Source organism: Aspergillus oryzae, chromosome 7 (genome assembly GCF_000184455.2).
Source record: "Aspergillus oryzae RIB40 DNA, chromosome 7".
NCBI classification, from domain to species: domain Eukaryota; kingdom Fungi; phylum Ascomycota; class Eurotiomycetes; order Eurotiales; family Aspergillaceae; genus Aspergillus; species Aspergillus oryzae.
In genome coordinates, this window is record NC_036441.1 from 1,634,330 (window position 1) to 1,656,525 (window position 22,196).

Below are 22,196 nucleotides of genomic sequence, written 5' to 3' on the forward strand. Positions count from 1 at the left end.
CCCACGTGGTCATGAACCTTAGTCGAACTTCGTGGTCTAACTACATATACAACGACGCCGCAAAAATCACATCCCTCTTGATCAGTTCTTGTGCCTGTTGCATCTTAGTATATAATGACGGGTCTCCAACCAGCTTCGCTGCATTCTTCACTTCTCGGCATGTTTCGTCCAGACGAGTTATAGTCCGTACAATCGTACCTTCCATCACATCGGTGAGGTCAGTGATGCGGTTGAAAGACATCCCTTTAGCCCATTCGTAGACGACCTCCGCCAGACCAAATCGTGGTTGACTGGCAAAGTCATTGCTATCTTCACTAGACTGAATGACCTGATATTGAATTTGGAAGTCGTTCACCTTCTCCGAAATCTTAACAATCGCTTCCTTGCCCTTCTCCAAGCGCGGTGTCAATGTAGGAACATTCTCAGTCTTTTCCTGGAAGACAAAGGCGGATAGAAGTGCAACAATCTCCTCAGGCTCGTATTCAGCTAAGACGTTCTCGAGGACCAATTCCGTTAAGACAAGCTCATCAGCTGAGTGAATCTAATCAAGCTGTTAGTGAAAAGACCACGACCTCTTTCATCGAGTTAATGAACCTACCTCACATGCTACCTTGCCTTTCAGCTGTACGCGAGATTGTTCATCTACAAACCCTAGTTCTTTCAGTACCTGAATACGTTGTTCGTAATCTGGCAAAAGTTGAAGATTTTGATCGGACATTAATTGCTTCAACTGCGAAATGTTCTCTTTGACTTGCCATTCGTCGTGTTGCATCTCGAACTGTTTAATGTAAGCATGTTTTACTTACTTTTCAGACACACTATGTTCACTTACATGTTTCAAGAAGTCCGGGCATTGCAAGCATTTGCAGGACTCGGCAATTGTTGCCTGGGCTTGTCGTTTTTCCAGTATGTCCCTCACCTGCAATTCTTTGATTCGAGTCCAGTCTATCTCGTCCCAAGCGGTGCTCGTCCACGATCCACAGTATTTATGCAGCTCTTTATCGGCAAATTTGATGGCCTCTTTCTTGATATTGAGATACCACGTGGGACCAGTTAGCTTCACCATGGTATTGGTGAGACACTCCAGATCAGAGAGTGGTATCTTGCAAACTTTCAAGGTCATATCAGCTCCACGGGTTGGTAGAGTCTGGAATAGATGTCGGAATTTAGGAAGGAAGGGGAGGATATCGCTTGGATGACGTCTGCCACCTAATTTGCCGATTTCGAGAATCTGTACGGTGGGCGTAGGCCCTCCTCCAACCCCTTCTCGGACGATAATACCAGCAGTCCGATATCCATCCTTTCTGTAAACGACCAGCCGCTTGGGCATAAATAGACGCTTACCGACGGGAGAGGCGAGCAACCCAACATGCAGCTCACTTGTTAGTTTTCCGTACTCCATGGCTGCATTATGACAAGCCACGAGATCAATGTCACAGATATCGCAAGGCTCACGCTTAATCTTAGCCAAACTAGCTTCTGATAGTTGAACTTGTTTCTCATGCTCTGGAAGCAAAGCCTGCGTGGCATTTTCACTAAAACTGCGCTTGATCATCTCTTCAATCCTCAGAGCCTCAACACGCAAGAGATTCAGAATCATATTGTAAGTAAGCCTAAATTGGGATCGAAGTTTGGTTGGTTCACCAAGGATCATCCGCTTCAAAGCACCGGCAGGAGGCGCTTCATCTTTACCAGTGCTAGTAATGATGACATAGCCGACAGTGTCAAGGCCTCTTCGCCCAGCACGGCCGGCCATCTGGGTATATTCACCTGGTAGCAGGTCCCTGAAGCCTTTACCATCATGTTTACGGAACCCCGAGAAAACCACCGTACGAGTTGGTAGATTAAGCCCCATAGCGAACGTTTCTGTTGCGAAAAGAACCTTGACCAATGATTTGGCGAATAGGATTTCAACGATCTCTTTCATAATGGGCAGAAGACCTCCATGATGAACAGCAATTCCTCTGCTTAGCAAGTCGCGAAGGCGAAGTATCTGCGGGAGCGTCCTATCTTCGGGCTTTAAGCGTGTAAGTGACTTCTCGATAAACATGTGGGTAAGACTTTTCTCCGACGCATTACAGAAGTCCTGGTTTGAGAGTGAATCCGCATTCTCCTCACATCTCTTCTTGGAGAACACGAAAATACAACCAGGGAGCAAATTCTCCTTGCGAAGATGTTGGACAAGTTGTACCCAGACAGTCTTATCTTGTGCAGCTGTTGTCCGTCCTCCACCTCTTCCTGTACGAGCAATATTCCCGGTACCCCTAGTGGCTGGCTGCCCTCTACCACGCTGAGCACCACCCCCGCGTTGAGCACCTCCACGCTGCGAATTGCCGCGAGGGCCACCTCTGCCTGGAGCTTGACCGCGCCCTCTTCCCTGCTGGCCGCCTCTCTGAGCTTGGGATTGAGCCTGAGCCTCGGCAGCTTTTTGGGCTTTGATCTTATCTCGGCCAGAGATAATGTTATCTGCTTCTTTCCAACCGCCTTCCAGGAATCGCTTATTTGAGTCGACGATTTTGAATTTATCTTTACCCGCCCACAAATAGTGCTCGAGCGGGACAGGTCGTTTCGCAGTCGAAATAACATAGATATCCTTCTTCTTGGTGCGACCCACCCAAGAGGCAAATTCATAAGTATTAGGGACCGTAGCAGATAGAAGAATCAGAGTGACATGTTCAGGAAGCATGATGATCACTTCTTCCCAAACGACGCCTCTTTCGAGATCATTAACATAATGTACCTCATCAAAGATCACGAACTCGACATCTCTAATAAGATCTGCTCCACGATAAAGCATACTTCGGAGAATTTCAGTGGTCATGATCAGACAGCTTGCTTCTGGATTGATCTGGACGTCACCCGTAAGGATACCAACATCGTCGAATGTAGTCCTAAAATCCCTGAATTTCTGATTACTGAGAGCCTTGATGGGTGATGTGTAGATAGCCTTAGTCATATGCTTGGCAGCCAAAGCAATAGCATATTCAGCAACAACTGTCTTTCCCGCTGACGTATGAGCCGCGACAAAAACGGAATCACCGCTCTCCAAATGGTAAACAGCCTCTTTCTGGAAGGTGTCCAGTTCAAAGGGCCACTCTCTAGCCATATCCGGCACAAGCTCGCTGAAATTTGGAATGTCTTTGTTAACATCCACAACGTGCGCCCATTCCCTGCCACCTTTCTTCTGGACACCTGATAACAAAGGAGCACGGGGTTCCAGTGCTGGGAACTCAACGGGCAGTAATGAATCTATATCCTCCTCATCTCCGCTCAGCTCGTCATCGTCAATCTTCACTCCTCCAACATCTGAAGCCGTGTCGTCCTTTTCAACTGGGAGATCCGCTTCCTCCTGCTGGAGGACATGTTCAACTTCTTGATCATTCTCAGCAGCTTCTTTTGACTTTGCTACTTCGAATTTCAGGCCACGGCTGAACCCAGGAGCGACTTCTAGAAGGCCACCCTCAGCGCCGAAGTTAATGATCCGGTCAAGGCCAGATGGCTTGCCTCCCGGTCTCGAGCTATCTGCTGTCTGGGCTTCAGATTCCATTTCAGCGATAGCCTCAACACCATCAAGTCCACCTGGCGCGAAGGGAAAGAATCCAGCGGCGCCTCTGACGAAATCTGCGCGACCAGCTGGTCGACGAAGCAGAGATGTTGAGTTCTTTGCATTTGCACTGGTGGCGGGAACCGTAACTTCATGGTAGCCAGTAACACGCCCTTCTAGACCCTCACGGTCAAAACGAACAATAGTTCGTGTTTGAGTCGGTGCGACCTCAAAAAGGTCCTTGTAGTCTGTCGACACGTCCCATCGTCTATAAAATTGTCAGCGAACGGAAGGGCTAGAGTGGGGCATCGAACAAAAATCATATGGCAAGTGGTCTCCCATACCTTTGTAGACGATTCAGCCATTCAGGGCTAAACTGAGATGATGGAGTGAGGAAGTCAGCCTCCAGCTCTTTAATAAGATCTTCAGCATTTTGGCGGGCTCTTGGCCGAGGACCCCGGTTCTGATATTGACCACTTTCTTCTTCCGCAAGTCGATCATCAAAAGCTGACCCGCTGAGACCCTGTGCATTCAGGTTTAGCTCAGCTAGAGTGGCAGCGAGAGCTTCTGCCTGCGCCATCGGGGGACGGTAGAAGTGACTGTCCTAGAAATGTTTATTGGAGAGCAGGTAGGACACCCTATTGATTCCAACAATCGTCTAAATATTACGTTAGTCACAAAATCGTCGTACCTAATTTTTATCGCGAAACAAAGTACATTCACCCGTGCCTGCGATATTCACCAAGAATGTCCCAGACGCAGTTAGTTGGCTGAATATAGCCAACATTCACAGGTTGCGGTGGGAAGAAAGAAAGGTACTTCATTCGTTGGCGGTGTTTAGCGGCGGAACACACAAACGCTGACGTCGGGTGGGGACATAAATGGATTTAGGCCAAATCCATGTCTACCTTCGGACTATATATCGATCTGGCAGATATATTTAGTACACAATGGCTACGAAACCCCTGCTACCCTATTTAGTAGTATTTGCTGGCAATTTCTTGCTCTTCAATTTTGAATCATTTTTACTTTTCCCCCGCCAGAGTGGGGCACTGTAGGTCGGCCGACTCAGTACGTGGTTTCAATGCCCTCTATGCAATTCCATATTCAAGAATTTCTTCGAAATTGTTCAACAACTTGACTACCCGGCAGCGTCGTATCCTGATACTTTAAGGGGAGGTATTCCTTTTAGCTAAAGGCCAGCCCTGACATGTATAGTAATACAGCACGTTATCCGCCAGAAGGGCTACCTAATAAACAGTAGCTGAAATAATAGCATTTGTTATACCCGTCCTTAACCCTGCTGCACATACTTGCGGATGTTGAAAAGCTAGAAAGTACACGAAATCAGCTCCATTTGGCATAATTAAATATGACAATACTGTCGAAGATAATTAAGTCCACATCGGCAAGCTTATTAAGCATGCATGAGTTCTCAAGATCATCTTAACAACTTGGTAGAGCATGATCAAGCAACTATGCAGCGTGCATGGGAAGAGCAAGGCCGATAGCAGCAGAATTAAATAGACGAAACAATAACAAATCTCCTGAGAGTACTCTGGGCCAACCAGCACATGTTTCAGCATAAATGTAGGATGTATTTCAAAGCCTTGTACGGGCGTAGGATCATGATATCTCAACCTGAGGCAGCAATACCTAGTTACTACTCCGTAGTACTAGTAGATTTAGGTAGTTGGTCATGTGCAGTCAGTGTTATTCCGTACTTTGCAGTTCAAGAAAGGTTCTATATGTTTAGTACCAGTATTCTTGTGCCATCCTTTTAATTAACTTACTAAGATAGAAAGTAGATAAGAATACAACAAATAGAAAAAACAAAAAAACCTCGAGGACCGCATGCGTTGAAATCAAAATCGAGCTAAACAATCCGAGGATACAAAAAGTTCCTGGAGGGGAATGCTTGGAGTCCGAGTCCGGACTCGATCCCAATTGCTGCTCTCGACCGCATTCCCCGGATCGACCGCCAAAAGTCCTGTGTCAAGTCTTACGTCATCCGCCCATGACTCCCGCCGAAAGTCATGATCGCACTGGAGGACAAGGTTGTCAAGTAAGAGCGGTGATCTCTTACTTTACTTGGGCTGAGAGCTCAAGCTTAACTACATCGAGCTATCGCTTCCTACCCAACGTTTTGAAACATTCTCACAGGAATAACTCGCCAAACCATTCTCCGATTGCGTTCGTACCACTCCTCTCCTTCCACGTTGACGACTCACCGGCCTTATCCCTTTCAGCTCTACTGCGTCCACCTTCCTTGTGGTTCGTCTCTCTATTGCGCCCTCCGCCATTCTCGCAACGCCGCTATCTAATGGGAACCGATCTTTCCAACGATGTCACCTTAGTCTAGCCTCGATCTCTAACCATGACTACGGATTCTGCGCTTTCGTTGGTCTTGCCCCATCCAACGAGTAATGATGTATACCTACGTTCCGCATCAACTAACGCGCTACCCTGCTATTCTAGGTACCAATCGACCGAGTCTCTAATCCTTCCGAAAAAGCGACGCTTCTTTCCCTTTAAAATCCCAATTTTGTCAGTGTCCTAGACTTAGCGCAACATGGTCGCGCGCTTAGCTTGAACTAACAATCATCTAGCCATCCACAACTTCACAACTATATCAGCACCGCCGACCCCGATAGGATTTATGTTGTCGTCGACAGAGTCATATATTCAATTCACATATCATCACAAAAACGAGAAACTCTAGCTGTTATCCCGTTCGGACCGAGATGTCTTGCTGCGGGTTACGGTTGGATCGCCGTTGGAGGTGAGCACAACGGTGAATGTGCTTTTATCAAGATCTCCGACCGCCAAGTGCGTGTACGAGAGGACCCATCAACTTCTCAACCTTCAGATATTGACAGTGCCTTGCCGATTGATCTTGGTGCGCCTACAAGAACCTCCCAATCTTGGCTTTCTGGCGACGAACCGGATTCAGCACAGGATGCCGACCAAATGCAATTACCGGATGTCCAGCTGCATAAATTTGGTGGCGATATCGTTAACTCCGTGACCATCCACCGGCTGCCTGGAGATGGAAAAGGCTTAGCGGATGAAGACATTGTCATTCTCAGGTATTGCGGTCACTTCCTACCGTCAAGCCACTGTCGTGCTGATGAACCCTGCCAGTAATAATGACAAGTCGGTCACCGTTTATTCTCTGACCCGCTCGAAGGTTCTCAAGGTCCTCAATCACCCGGCATGCATGAATTATGCGGTCGTCTCCCCAGACTCTACCATTCTGGCTGCGGTTGGTGATGAAACCCGCGCGTATTTCTATGATGTTACCCGAGATTTCAATACAACCGTCCTGACAGAAAGTGGCGAAAAACTTACGGGCTGGAACTGGGACCCTCTCCGCTCCATTGAAATGGACATCGGCACTCGGATCGACGATGGTTGCTGCTTTACTATTGCATTCTCTCAATTTAGTCGACTGTGCGCCATTGGATCTCAATCCGGGGTTATTACTGTTTTTGATGTCAAAACGCTTCGGGACATTACCCACGAACCAAATGAGAAGAGCTCAATAATATGTCAGTTTAATTCTTCGAGACTTTGTTGCAATGGCGGTGCTGTGCGCTGTATGGCTTTTGCACCCGAGCCTTGGGACCTTTTGGTGTGGCTTGAAGACAAGGGCCGAGCCGGAATTGCAGATGTTCGCCAGGGTTTTCTGCGCAGGCAGATCATTCATCTGGACAAAGATGATCCCGAGATAGAGGAAGTTCGTACTGACCCTATCTTGGACGATTCGGTGGGCTTGGAACTTGAAATTGATGGTCGGTTTAGCCCAGGATCCGGCGCAGATGCAGGACAGCGGACCACCTTGGGATCCATTGACACTCCGCCAAATGAGTTTGGTGGGGAGGCGTCCGAAAATCCGCCGTTGCGTGATGCTCTGTTACATGATCTCACTGACAGGGAGAGGTTGATCGTAGAGTTTCTGAACACGGCTCGCTGGACCTCAAGGCTGGAAGAGGGCTTAACAGACAGGCGAACCAGAGCTAATGCTCATCCACATCCTGCACCGCGCTTGCGATTCCAAGGTTCCACAGATGTGTCCAATCGCACTTCTCGTCCCACTTCACCCCTTCGCCATGGAGATTCGCTTCAGGACACGTCGCGAGATGGCACCTCAGCGCAGCCGGGCACCAGCGACCGCAGACACAACGCTAGACGTCAAGCTTCTGTAATCCTATCCCAGGACAACCCCGAAGCACGCAATAGAACCCCGGAGGCGGGCAGCTCAAACATAGAAACACAGCCAAGCATTACACTCAGTTGGACTGCTTCGCCCTCCGAGATACAGTCGATCGTATCCGACACTCGTCAGCGTGCTGCCGACTCGTCGAGTGATCATAGTTCCAGTGGTAACGAAACGGGCGTAGGAAGTCGGAATTATGGGACTTTAGGTCGCCCATCCGCCACTTTTGACTATTCCGCGACCCCTGTAGACTCAATACCACGGCCATGGGACCATCAGCGATCCCGTTCCGGGCACAGGCATACAGAGAGACAGGACAACCCAGCTGGTACCCGACACGAACCTTTACGTATATCAAACACGGAACTAAGAACCAACGTGGCAACAGAACGCCTTCGACGACAAAGACAGGTTGTCAACGAAACACATAATCGAAACCACCCGCGGTATCGACAGCAGATATTAGGCATCGACAACACCCGCTCGCCTCGCTGGATTAGAAGTATCTTAAACGAGCTTCCAGACCGCAGTTTGGGAGTTGGGCAAAGATATCAGGAGCCAGGGACTGCTGCTGGAATTGGGTGGGGTGCAGACGGCAGAACATTGTAGGTTTCTCAGCGTACATCAACGATGACAATGCTAATTTGCATAGGTACGTCGCGACTGTCGATGGTATATTCGAATACCAGCTTAACATTGCGGACCGGAAAACATTCCCCGTTGTTAATTACCGCTAGATCATCATTCTGTTTCAAGGTTTTGTTTCACAGATGAGCTATGACTTTTCACTTTTATATTTGGCGCTGCTTAATGTTGAAATACTATTGCCAGGTAACCTTTCTGGGAAAGGATTCTGGTTCCTTCGCGTACCTCACCATGGTGACAATGGCAGAGGAATACGATTGGCGGTGTTGGTGTTGCAACTTGTTGTCATTTCTTTCGTTTTTGTGGTTGGGCTTGATGTGCGATCTCCCGCATCATCATATCTTGGAGATACCATCTATTTTCACATTCGCTTCTCCCTTTCCTTCCTCGCCAAGTTTGCTTCGTTTTCTGACTCGGTCAAGGATTCATACTACTCGTCATCTTCAGGGGCGTTCATTTGTGCATAGTTGATTCAATTGTCTCATTGCATTGGCTTCGGGCGTTTGGGAGGGAGGTGAGTCGCAGTATATGCAAGGATAGCTATAGTCTTACGTCAAAAGTTTACGTGTATCTGCTCGATCCTTGTTATGTAAAAAGTGGTCAAAATGATTGAAAACGTCATGATCTCTGAGTCTCTAGCAGACAGGAGACCTTTTGATCTGAAGGTATACGAAAAAAACAACAATTGGAAATGTTACATATACATTGTTCGCGTCCAAAGCTAAGCACAATAGCAATGCAACTGTTCCATCAATACCTGGTCGCCGAAATGCCCATAGGAACAAATCACGCACAACCTTCGGGTTAATGTTTCTTACCTGGGGTGAACCTCAACCACAGGCCCTGATGCAAGCCAAGGTTAGTCATGCGACGATGCTAATTCTAGATCAGACGCTCGTGGCCACTGTTTTAGACATAGCACGTAGGGCTCTACCGACCATCTTGGAGGTTATGCTCTTGGTCCGGAAGCGACCCTGATTTCATTGAGGTAAGAAACATTCTTGCAGTTAGAAGTATAGTATTGTAGACTTGGTCTCTCGTAAGTTTAGGTATGCGATGACGTTTTTGATAGAAACAAGAGAAAAGAAAAACGCAGCGCTTCTCGTCAGAGCTGCCCTTTTGTTACTTCTTGCGTTTATATAGTGTATACTAAAGGGAACTAGGGGGCTTGTTCAAAACTTGCATGGGTGTATCTATTTTACTTCCTGGTTGTCCTGACTTTGAATAAAAGCTTTGTACTTCTCGATTATATATATACCTAGGTTTAGTTCCGGTATATGCTCGATAGCATCTCGACACCTACAGGAGACAACCCAATTGTATTAAATTGAAGTGAACCCGAACCTTCATGGACGAAGCTTACTACCTAGATGATAGGCACCGTGTATTCGGCAAGTTCCTAATAACATAAAGTGTTGGGCCCGGGGGTTGTTGAGATACTTCTAGAAACAGCTAGCGTTTACGATGAATCAGAAGGACGGGTAGATAAGATATAGAAGCATAAAAATTTTTTTATTTTCTCTCAAAAAGAATCAAGAAAAAAAAAAAAAAGTAAAAGAAAAAAGCCTAGCATTGCGACGTTACGCTTACAGGAGAATGGTGAAAAACAAAACATAGAAGATAGATTGAAGGGCAAGGAAACAAAAAGGAGATAAAAAGAAAATTTCCTCGGCTTTGCTTCTCTGGTATGTGCATAATGGGTGGCCAATGTACGGAGTACAGTATTAATATGCCGCCACAATACGGAGTACATGATAGCTCCATTCGAAAAATTGAGATAACGACAAGCACACGTTCTAGACTAGGTAGTTGAGAAGGTGATTTAATCAGATGAAACGAATTGATTGATTCTCTATCCTATGTGTCCTACGCGTAGGTGCGTACTCCCTGCAACACCCATTCCGTACATTGACAGCCAAAAAGAAGAAAAATAAAGCTTCACTATATTAGCAATCGATCCTATAGCTGTATAGACCTTCTTGTACAGTTCACAAATCAAGACTAAGCCATGAATGATCCCTTAAACGGTCTAGGATATGGGATCAAAAGATCCATATTGACTCGGACAAAAGCCTCCACACCTCAGCTATCCATTACGGAGTCTTCCTACTAACTCCGTAGTGTCACTACTGGACGGGAGGAATGGGACTCTCTCCGGCGGGAAACGCAGCTCCAGCGGGTGGCGAAGCCGATTGGCTCGGTTACCCAGGCGGTCAAAAGGCAGCCCGGTTACTCATTGGGTGGCAAGCTACGCTGCTGTGATTCTACCAACTTCGACGACGGGCCGAAGCTCTCCGTGACAATTTTTACTACTGCCGGTCTCCCTTCTTTTTATGTTTCCTTCTCCCCCGGAAAAGACTTGAAAACCATCATCTCCTTTTAATCACTCCTCACCCTCTCAACCTACCTTTTTTTCTCTCATCTACATCTCATCTCTCCCGTCGATTGAGTCGATTGGAGTTTCCTATATTTTCTTTTTAATTTTGTATTATTTATCTTTCTTTAATTCCCAATCACAATGTTGCCTTCGCGTCTCACCCGCGCGGTATGTGTTTCCTCCCAACAAACAGACCCTCGCATAACGAATTCGTGATCGAAACTGACTTGGCTTTGCATGCAACAGCTCCCGCGCACTGCTTTCACCCGCGCCGCCGGTCTCAGAGTCCCCAGCACATCCTTCCGGAGATGGAACTCGACGGAGGGTGGTGAAGAGAAGGTAAAGGGCCAGGTCATCGGTATTGACTTGGGTATGTTTAGTCCAAACAAAACCAATTCATCAAAACAAGCTCCTAATGAAGATTTATAGGTACCACCAACTCTGCTGTCGCTGTCATGGAGGGAAAGACCCCCAGAATCATTGAGAACGCTGAAGGTACGTGAAAATTTTTTCGTCGGGAGCTCGGCATTTGATTGGTGAGCGCTGCGGCTAACCTGCAATCAAAAGGTGCCCGCACAACTCCTTCCGTTGTCGGTTTCGCTCAGGATGGCGAGCGTCTCGTTGGTATTGCTGCCAAGCGTCAGGCTGTTGTTAACCCCGAGAACACTCTTTTCGCCACCAAGCGTCTCATCGGTCGCAAGTTCACCGATGCTGAGGTTCAGCGTGACATCAAGGAGGTTCCCTACAAGATCGTTCAGCACGACAACGGCGATGCTTGGGTTGAGGCTCGTGGCCAGAAGTACTCCCCCTCTCAGATTGGTGGTTTCATCCTCAACAAGATGAAGGAGACTGCCGAGAACTACCTCAGCAAGCCCGTTAAGAACGCCGTCGTCACCGTTCCCGCCTACTTCAACGACTCCCAGCGTCAGGCTACCAAGGATGCCGGTCAGATTGCTGGTCTTAACGTCCTCCGTGTCGTCAACGAGCCTACTGCCGCTGCCCTTGCCTATGGTTTGGAGAAGGAGGCTGACCGTGTCGTTGCTGTCTACGATCTTGGTGGTGGTACCTTCGATATCTCCGTTCTGGAGATCCAGAAGGGTGTCTTCGAGGTCAAGTCTACCAACGGTGACACTCACCTTGGTGGTGAGGACTTCGATATCAACCTTGTTCGCCACATTGTCCAGGAGTTCAAGAAGGAGTCTGGCCTCGATCTCTCCGGCGACCGCATGGCTATCCAGCGTATCCGTGAGGCCGCTGAGAAGGCTAAGATCGAACTTTCTTCTTCTCTTCAGACCGAGATCAACCTTCCCTTCATCACTGCTGATGCCAGCGGTGCTAAGCACATCAACCTCAAGATGACTCGCTCCAACCTCGAGTCTCTTGTTGACCCCCTCATCAGCCGCACTGTTGAGCCCGTCCGCAAGGCCCTGAAGGATGCCAACCTCCAGGCCAGCGAGATCCAGGACGTCATCCTGGTTGGTGGTATGACCCGTATGCCCAAGGTCACTGAGTCCGTTAAGTCCATCTTCGGCCGTGAGCCCGCCAAGTCTGTCAACCCTGATGAGGCTGTTGCCATTGGTGCCGCTATCCAGGGTGCTGTCCTTGCTGGTGAGGTCACCGACGTTCTGCTCCTCGATGTCACTCCCCTCTCTCTCGGTATCGAGACCCTCGGTGGTGTCTTCACTCGTCTGATCAACCGCAACACCACTATCCCCACCAAGAAGTCCCAGACCTTCTCTACCGCCGCCGACTACCAGACTGCTGTCGAGATCAAGGTCTTCCAGGGTGAGCGTGAGCTCGTCAAGGACAACAAGCTGCTCGGAAACTTCCAGCTTGTTGGTATCCCCCCTGCCCACCGTGGTGTTCCTCAGATTGAGGTCACCTTCGACATCGATGCCGACAGCATCGTCCACGTCCACGCCAAGGACAAGTCCACCAACAAGGACCAGTCCATCACCATCGCCTCCGGCTCTGGTCTCTCTGATAATGAGATCCAGTCCATGGTTGAGGATGCTGAGAAGTACGGTGCTCAGGACAAGGAGCGCAAGGCTGCCATTGAGGCTGCCAACCGTGCCGACAGTGTCTTGAACGACACTGAGAAGGCCCTCAAGGAGTTCGAGGACCGCCTTGACAAGGCCGAGGCTGAGCAGATCCGTGAGAAGATTGCTGCTCTCCGTGAGTTCGTTGTCAAGAACCAGTCCGGCGAGGGCACCGCCACTGCTGAGGAGCTTAAGCAGAAGACCGATGAGCTCCAGAACGCCAGCTTGACCCTCTTCGACAAGATGCACAAGGCCAACGCCGAGCAGCAGCAGTCTCAGTCTGGCGAGGCCAACCAGGGCGAGAACAAGGCCTAAATGTACCACCACTGATTGACCCTGTTCCTGAAAAGGCTCATTGTTGATTGATTCCCTGTACCTCTCCTATATCCCCCTTCTTGTCTCATCTAGAGATCCATCTCTTCACCCTTGTTTTAACACGCATATGATATGTATACATACCAATAGTTTTGATTTCTATGCCCTCTGCTCGGTGTATGGGTGTTTGTTGTTTTCTACTCGTTTGTATTGGAACCGGTTGCCTTCATACCTTCTGGGGTCGGATGAGCATACTTGAAACGTTTCTCTTTCTGTTTGTTGGGAGGCAATCCTTGACGGATTCAGGGATTGTCTACACTTGTAACTTTAATGACATTTAACGGCTGGGGACCACGAAAAAGGGGGTTATCCGGAGCATGTGTTAATAGATTAGGAAATTCTCCTCTCGATTCAACAAACTTTTTTTACCATTCCACAGATTCTGAGTAGGCAGCGTTCTACTATGAAACCAGATGTGTCGGAGCTGGATAGCTTCCTTGTGTTCAAAACACCTAAGAGTCGTAGCCCACAATCTCCCTGCCCCATTTGCATTCTGGAAACGTTCAGAATTCCCCAAGTGGGCCGAGGGAGCGCGCGGTCAGCAGAGTAAGTAGTGTATCTTTGATCATGACCAGTGTCGCCGCTCTTTCCTCATTCCTTTTTCTTTCTTTGTTAGGACAGTACAGAATATCTGCATTCGGGGTGGTATTTCTCTGATTCTATTTTCTTAAACAAGGATTTGTACACACCATGCTAGCCACCTGTCCCTACATACATGTACGTAGCGACACAGTACAGAAAAACAATGTACATAGTACATCCAATCCACCACCATACAGATTCGACAACGAGTCCTCCGTAACATCTGCACAAAATTCCCAAAAGAAAAAGAAAGAAGAATAATAACAAAACAACCCTAGCCTAACCCAAGCGGTACACTGAAGCAGATTAGACCCAACACACATTTATTTCGTGTTGTCCTTTGCCAGCTGTTCCACTAGTTTGCTGATGATCGCAGGGCGATTTTAATTAAAATCAACTGGGTAACGAATCAGAATCGGATTTTCAATCCCGAAGGCAAGACACACACCATTCTGATGCTAAAGTCCGCCATTCCATTGTTATGTTAGTTAGAATGGTTTTGGTTTAGTTTTGTTTAGTTGGTTAGTTGGTGGGTTTTGGGGATTATTAATTGTTTTTCGATTTGTTAGTTATGAGTTATTGGACTTGGCGATGAGAGTTAGTTACTTAAGTTGAGTAATTAATATGTTGACTATCTTTGATATGGGTTTTATTATTATTATGAAGTTGAGGTTGATGGGAGCCGAGGATGAAACGAAGATTGCAGTGAAGCTCTCACCGATAGAATGGGAAAAAGGGTAGAAACCAGAAAGAAGAAAAAAAAAAAAAAAAGGAAAAAGAAAAACAAAGGTACCCCATTGTTGGCGGGTATGTTCCAATAGTAGTGGAATTCCTTGCATGGGGAGACGGTATATATCGATTATCTGCCTTGGAATTCAACACTTTATTAATCCACAATGTGTAATCCGTTTGAATGTTACCACTTTACAAGGCTTGTTTTGGTTTTTATTTACCAATTTTTACCCAAATCCTCAGGCAGGGAGAAAAAGAAGAGAGAGGAGAGGAAGAGAGGGGGGGAAGCCACACACCCCCCGGTTTGGTAGAAAAAATAAAATAAAATAAAAACCGAAGGAAAGAATTTTTATTGGAATGTTAAAAGGGGGGTGTGTGTGGGCTTGACACAACTGTAGTTTGTGTGTGTATGTGTATGTGTGGATTGTGATACACATGGTGGAGCAAGATATGCAGGATTGACAATACTTTTTGGACTTATCAAACCACTTGTTTATACTCTGGATAAACTATGCTAATATAGTTCAATGGTTGATTAAGCTGGCCAGAACCGCCTGTGGTGTTTGGACAAGTTGCTCCCCAAATATGGGGTAGGCTGATGATAATCCCAGCGGCGCTATTATAACGGGGGCATGTTATAGGTTAGTTAGTGTTAGGTAGTTATCAAGAGTTGGGACGGGGCCAATCGATCACTTTCGTTCCCTATAATAATGCATATTATGACTGTTGGTGGTGGAGGAGGGGGAGGAGGAGGAGGAGGAAGAGGAGAAGACGACGACGACGACTACGATGCTGCTGATGATGTATGTTCTCTAGCTGTACCCTCTGATCCGGCATTACGCAGGGCTCCACTGAGAGACTTGCAGCAGCAGTTGCAGTAGAGAAACAAATCAACGTTGTACACAACTGCAGTTAGGAGCTCACGTCAAGGATTGGAAGACTTGTCATAGATAGAGGGAACGGATAGGTGGGTTTCTACTCTGTACTCTTTTTCTGTTCATTTTCGATCTGGAGGGGAAACTAAGGGGAGGAGATAGTACTGTCTAGAGAGTAAAAAGGACCTCACCACAAACAACTGAATAAGATGAAGGGGACTTGTTCCTGAACCAGACTCTTACAATGATCACATTCAATCAAATTAAAAATAACTGTCATTTCCCGAATCCAAGGATTGCAATGATGAATCTCTGGGTCGTGACCCATGGACAAGAGGAAGACTCACTTTCTCTGGCTCACCCTGGCTCGCCCTGATTTGCTGATCACTTTTCTCATGCTCCATACGGAGTCTGAATCTCCAGTTGGACTTTTCTGGGTTTTCCCCACTTAGTTCAGACTCATTACCAGATGGGCTTTTCATCCCTTAAGGAACAGGTAACTTGTTTTTCTCCCTTTCCCGTGACCTTTTCTTTTTCTGTTCCTCCTTTTCTCCCAGGCAGGGAGATGGTCAGTTGCCACATTTCCGCCCTTTTTTGTTCAAACCCACAGGAGGTTTCATCTGTATTAGTAGATATTTTGTGTGGCAGGACAATCCGGGAGTTACGACTACTAGTACTACTTACTTACTCCGATACTATTACTAGTAGGGGAACAATACTAATGGAAATCCACTGGTGATCACGCATTACACAATCCACTAATTTTCCATGATCTTCCACATCCCTCCTCATTTAACCATGTTACATATTGGTAGTAGATCATGGCGCCCTGATTGGCCTGTCCCAGCTAAAAATAAAATAAATTTGTTAGAAAAAATTGTTGCCCGTCTTCTCCCTCTGTTTTGTGGAAACGGAAGAACGCCTCGAAGTTTGGTTTTACGAATTCGTCAGTGGGCATTGTCCCGTTTCCAGGAGATCAATGGAATTTTGATATGTGGATTTGGGCACCGTTATTGTTTCTGTCTTAGATCGAATCGAAACTGAATTGTGTGTGGCTAATGTGGTGGGTTTAGGCCTTTTTTATTTTTTTTAATTTTTTTATTCTTAAAACTTTTTTCTTGCTTTGGGTCGGTGTCGCGCGTCCTGTACCCTATGTTTCTGTACATAGTACATCTCAGATCCTAGACTGGGGGTGATAAATTAAAAAAACTATACATCAATGGGTTGATTGTGTTTGTCACTAGTGTGACAGTAGTGGGTTTTTATTAGGAGGGGGTCCAACTGAACACAACACATTGGATGATTGGGGGGGGCAAAATCACTTGGTAATACCCAGGTATTTAATTCAATGTAATCATAATCAGAAAGGGAGGATCTCAGGGTAAAAAAAAAAAAAAAGAAAGAAAGGAAGAAGAAGAAGAAAAAAAAATAATTTAAACAAAATGTTATTATGAGCAGAAGTAAGAATCCTTCACAAAATACCTGGGAGCTATTTGTCGATATCCTGCTGAAGAACTGGAGAATATAATTATTGTAATGAATCTGCATTTCTTGTGCAACCCCCCCAATGTAAGGCTGTTGATGTTAATTGAACAATTATTACTACATCTGATACTTGGAGCTCAACTCGATCCATGGACTTGTTTGTTTGGAACTGACCGCAAAAGTCAAAATGGGGTTTAAAACTACTAGTATACTAAGTTAGTTTAGTGAACTAGAGCTGTCCCAATTGAAGGCGCCATTATTATTATTTTCTTCTTTTCTTTCCCTCGCTCTCTTCTTTTTTTTGTTAGCCTCTTACCTTTTTTTTTTTTTTTACTTTTTTTTTTTTACTCAACCATTTTTCATAAATCAAAAAAAGTTTAGAAGAAAAGAGAGACGAAAAAGAAAACCAGATAAACTTTTACCATCATCAATTAGCATTACCGCCTATTTATCATCGGCGGTCTTGACTTCCAATCCGTTGAATCCCTTGCTTAACCGTTACCACTTCTTCAACTTTGACTGGGTGACAAGACCATCTCTGAAAGGGTCCACGGGAAATTTCCTGGTCGCTGTACTTTTCTTGAGGGGGAAAAACGGGCAGACTGCAGCGCGCTAGCGGTTTGTTTTTCTTCTTCCTGCTCTTGGAGAAGTACTTTCTTTACTTTGTTCGACCTTCTATTGCTGCAAGTGTAAGTCTTGATTCTTATTCGAGTACTTGGGGGTTTCCTTGTCGAATCCCTACCGATCGCCCATACTCTGACACTCGCATTGGCTTTCTTCTCTTGCCCTCTTATCTATCATTCTTAGCCCTCTTATATTCAACCCTTCCGCACCCTACATTCTGTCACTGCTGGACCGTTTTTTTCTTCTTCCTCTCTGGCTTTTGACTCCTTCTGTTCCTTTCTCCCCTGCTTTAGATAATCTGTCTCATTTTACTTTACTTTTTATTTATAATTTCTTTTTGCATCGTTCACTGTTCATTCACCTCTGACCTCGCCCGCTTCCACCACCAACTCTACTTACATGGTGCATACTCCCGTACAAAAAAAAGTAAAAAAATTATTTCGCTAACCCTGGTTGCTTCTTCAGTTGTCCATCATGACAGTTGCTGCACCGCCTGTGGCACCCGTTCACGAAAATGGTATCAACGGCAGCGGCCCCGGACACCACCATGTCAACATGAGCTTGCCACGTTTCCACCCAATCGCAATGAACCCGAGCCAACCAGTGCATCCCGAGCAAATGATGCCGAATCATTCTCATTTCCGTCCTTTTCCTCCACCTCATCCTATGCAAGAAGCGGGCCCACCGGGCCCGGCTCCTCATCCTCCTTCTCATATAGATCAGATTGATGCTCGCTTGAGGCAATTGGAACATGAAGAAGCCGCTCGTATGGCCGCTCGTAGCCATCTTCTTGCTATTCGAAAGCGGGAAGACGAAGAATTCCGTAGGATGACTGAGAGTGCAGAAGCCGAAGAAGAGGTATGCTATAATACATTATGATTAACTCGATCACCCGCTAGATTTAAGTCTGACATGGGGAATTGCCCGCACAATAGGAACTTCGTAGGCAACGGAAACGACTGAAGCGCGAATCTATGGGATTGGGGTATAATGCAAGCATGGACTCTCCGCCACTGCGGCCGACACCGCCACGTCGTTTGTCAGAGACCAATGCAGCTACCACCCTTGCGTTCTTCAAGCAGCAAAGTCCTCCAGAGCCTCGTACCATCCCTCCACCGCCTGTGCAAGCACCGCCGTCTCATCCTCCCCCTCAACATATGCCTCATGACCCTACTGCCGGTACAATTCGACGAAAGCAAAAATACACCATTAAGAATGTCGAGGCCTGGGGTGAACGCCACGGACGACCTGCAGCACACGACCCTTCTGGACGCGCGTTGTGGAAGCGACCATCCGATGGTAGTTTAGTGTATCTGACCTGCCCAGTTTCCGGCTGTGGAAAGGCCGACTTTGTGACGCTCCATGGTTTTATGTGCCATTTGACAAAGAAGCATAAAGATCGCAGTCTGGGTAGTCAATCAAGGGCGTTGGAAGTTTGCGGGATCGTCTATGACCCTAATGCACCCCTTCCGCCAGTGTCGACTGTACAGCGTGCGTCGACCGAAGAAAGTCGCGGTGACTCGGCCCCTACAGACCCTGAAGGTTACCCACAAGAGATGGACTACTCTTCCGCATCGGATGATGAGGAGAGCCGGAAGAATCCCGTGAAGACAGAGGCGGCAGATCGGACATTACCTGTACCGACAGTCCCTTTCCCGCACCCTGAGGAGCCCTCGAAAGCACGGAAGCTCAATAATTCTACAAAGCAGTCGATATCCTCCATAATTGATCGTGACCCGGAAGATGAGCCCCGGGAGCGTTTAGTTTCTATCCCCCCTCGCCCAGTCGAGGCCCTATCGCGAGCCTCACCGGAGCAAAAGCCCTCTATTCCAAATGAAGCCGAGGTGTCTCGGCCTGATGAACGAAATCAGGAACCCAATGAGTCAAAGGAGACCACCGAGTCAAAATAATACAATCGATCCTATTTTTCTTATAATACGGTCTGTTGCGCTATTAAAATACGCAGAACTTGCATTTGCATCCTACGAGCACGCTTTAGCTTTTGACACCTTTGCAGCTGCGTGAATACCCTTCTATGCATACCTGGGTGGCTTTGTCTACTTCTTATTTCAATTCTCTTCGAGTAATGTAATGTCTTTCCCATCATTGCTGGTCATTCTGTTCTGGGGCGCTGGTCGACTTGCGTCTGTTCGTTTCCTGTCAATTTTGCTTCAACATAGTGGATACCTACGATATAAACCGATCTATAACTATGACCTGTGTGACTTTGTGAGTCACCAAGAAAATCCTGTTGTGTGCATCTGCTCTGCCGGGTCTCCATTGAGATCTTGCATGCCGTTTATGCATCTCTTTTATGTTACTTAATGGATACTGCGAAGCCCATTAGTGGCTCATTGCATAATTGCAACAGACCCTTGATAGTGGCCAAACAAATAAATCAATATATCATGTTCATGCCTTATACACACCTTCCGTCTGCTCAGGATGACCCATGACTACAGATGTCCTGAACCCTCGATGAGAGCTAGTGACTCACAGTACTGAGTTTCACTATAGGACCGGCACTCTCCCCCTCTACCATATCTCACCTCTTCGGACTTCCTCCTTACCAAATCTCACAAATCCCCATCCTTCAACACCAACACATGCACCAAATACCCGGACCCAGACGCCAACTTCCCCCCCAAGACCTCATCACCAACCCTCCAAACCCGAAACACCCTCATCGTCTCCCTCAACCACGCCTCAAACACCTCCGGCGACCGCTGCTGCTGCGCAATCACACAAACCGTCGGCCTCATCTCCCCCTCCCCCAACTCCTTCTCGGCACCATAAACAGCCCTCAACCGACATACATCCGCACAAGTCCGCACAAACGGCGCAATCAACGCCTCATTATAGATACAATCACAGGAAATCAGCACATCAAACCCCCGATCCTCACGTCCCGTATTCCCGTCATTGTTAGCAATACTATCCTTCAACAAGGCCGGATCATCCGTTTCCCAGTCCAGGGTGGTGAAAGTGATGTTTGGAGTTGGCTTTTGTGCTGTTTTGTTGTTGTTGGGGCCATGTTTGCTGGGTTTCCTGTGACTACCTGCCTTGGATCTGGGATGTTGGCTTGGGGCGTTGGTCTCGAGATTGGAGCGCAGGAGTCGATGGACGTATTCTTGGTCGGTGGCTATGTAGTGCGTGATTTTGGGGGAGAGGGCCAGGGCTATTAGGCCGGAGATTCCGCAGCCCAGTTCGAGGACTGTGGAGGTTGGGGTGAGGATTGTGGTGGTCCAGAAGGGGTTGGATTGTGTTGTTATCCATTCTGCGAAGAGGGGGGTGATTTTCCAGAGGACTGGGGTTTTTTTTGTCTGTTGTTAGCTTATTGTGTAGGGTAATGGTGGTGGGGGGTAGGTTGGGGTAGGTTGTCTGATAGAGAATGTCGATAGCGATATGGATAGATGTATGTATGCAGGTAGATAAGGCAAGGTAAGATGTCCAGGGTCGGAATGGATATAGTGGATTCAATAAATCCATGTGAATGTGTTCGATAGCCAAGAAATAGGAAACGAGATGTTTTACCTGCACCAGTTGTGCCGCCCGCGCGCGACGACGACAACAGCGTCGGAGATTGGTTAATGGTATAGTCTTGTCCGTGGATGGTTACATCGACAGATGTTGCTCGTGAATCGACGAAGCCCAGATTGGCCGAGGGAATATCTTGCGCGAAGAGAAGGAAGCATTCTAACAAGGATGTGAAATTAACTAGTGCGCGCCGGCTATTTCGTGTTTTTTCTTAGGTTCTTGGTTGATATGAGAGTATAGTTAGGTAGTCTACACGGGGGCTACGGATGGAATAGAACGTGTGGTGGGAATGTTGTGGAAACATACCCTCTTCGGCATCTTCGACCTCTTCGCCGATGGATGTTAGGAAGGTGGTGAGTTCTTCCATTGGGTTAGGTAGTAATAGCTGTGTCGGCGCTCTGAGTAAGGTTAGGAGGATCTTGGGAGTTCAATTAGATCGGAGGCTCGAGCTTCTAGGGTTAGGATAGTCCTGGTTAGATTGGACCGGGGGGAAGCTGCTTCCGCGTCTATCGGGAAGGTAAATTGTCTCGTACTAGTAACTACAGTAGCCTCATTAGCAAAGTCTGGACTACTTTTTTTCTTGTCTTGTGATGATACCCAGGGTTTTCCCTGTAGCGCCATGTATGGCGCCGATCGGTATAGAAGCGACAGCTGAGAAGAGGGGAGGAAGGAATGTACCTAATTAGGGTTGAGTCGGGATAGCAGCCGATTGATCTACCGTACTTTTCCATGGACGAGACTTAACGGAGTCGAGAGGCATTATTGTCGTTGATTGTTTGCTGTCAACGACAGCCGAGGAACTTCTGGAGCTGACGTTCATTGGTACCCCTGCTGATTGGTTGATGCTGGACCCACTGGCTGGATATGAGCAGGAAAAGTGGTGCGTAATGAATGTACTTGGTGCAGGGACTTATGAACTTGTTAAATTTGGTTATGCGTGGCAGTGTTACTGCTCTACGAAGGCAAATTCTACAATGGTAGTTTTTCTCTAGTAATAAGGTAGTGAAGTATACTTTGGAGTCAGGACGGAGATCTTCGAGTGTTGGGCATTTTTCCCAACAAAATACGGATCAAAGCTTCCCCCGAAGCTCCGGCTGTATACTTTGCGAAGGAGCATTGACGGGTTACTTGACTCTGAATCGGCTTCAAAGATACAAACGGA

The 22,196-nt window shown here is 47.1% G+C and overlaps 5 protein-coding genes across 5 annotated transcripts; 4 read left to right on the plus strand and 1 right to left on the minus strand.

The window, feature by feature from the left end:
* Positions 1 to 40: 40 nt before the first annotated feature.
* Positions 41 to 4,124, minus strand: AO090011000636 (SKI complex RNA helicase subunit SKI2; the record flags this gene model as incomplete). The annotated part of the gene is made up of 4 exons (XM_001826186.3): positions 41 to 541; positions 599 to 778; positions 833 to 3,812; positions 3,889 to 4,124. 4 exons carry the CDS (start codon positions 4,122 to 4,124, stop codon positions 41 to 43), a joined length of 3,897 nt encoding a protein of 1,298 aa, XP_001826238.1.
* Positions 4,125 to 6,764: 2,640 nt separating this feature from the next.
* On the plus strand, positions 6,765 to 8,500 carry AO090011000637 (uncharacterized protein; the record flags this gene model as incomplete). Its single annotated transcript, XM_023233039.1, has 2 exons — positions 6,765 to 8,368; positions 8,416 to 8,500. 2 exons carry the CDS (start codon positions 6,765 to 6,767, stop codon positions 8,498 to 8,500), a joined length of 1,689 nt encoding a protein of 562 aa, XP_023093581.1.
* A 2,426-nt stretch (positions 8,501 to 10,926) lies between these two features.
* On the plus strand, positions 10,927 to 13,139 carry AO090011000638 (uncharacterized protein; the record flags this gene model as incomplete). Its single annotated transcript, XM_023233040.1, has 2 exons — positions 10,927 to 10,953; positions 11,544 to 13,139. 2 exons carry the CDS (start codon positions 10,927 to 10,929, stop codon positions 13,137 to 13,139), a joined length of 1,623 nt encoding a protein of 540 aa, XP_023093582.1.
* A 4,832-nt stretch (positions 13,140 to 17,971) lies between these two features.
* Positions 17,972 to 18,402, plus strand: AO090011000640 (uncharacterized protein; the record flags this gene model as incomplete). Its single annotated transcript, XM_023233041.1, has 2 exons — positions 17,972 to 18,355; positions 18,397 to 18,402. The coding sequence occupies 2 exons, from the start codon at positions 17,972 to 17,974 to the stop codon at positions 18,400 to 18,402; spliced, it is 390 nt and encodes a 129-aa protein (XP_023093583.1).
* A 252-nt stretch (positions 18,403 to 18,654) lies between these two features.
* Positions 18,655 to 19,407, plus strand: AO090011000641 (uncharacterized protein; the record flags this gene model as incomplete). The annotated part of the gene is made up of 1 exon (XM_001826190.3): positions 18,655 to 19,407. The coding sequence occupies one exon, from the start codon at positions 18,655 to 18,657 to the stop codon at positions 19,405 to 19,407; it is 753 nt and encodes a 250-aa protein (XP_001826242.3).
* Between the last annotated feature and the right edge of the window lie 2,789 nt (positions 19,408 to 22,196).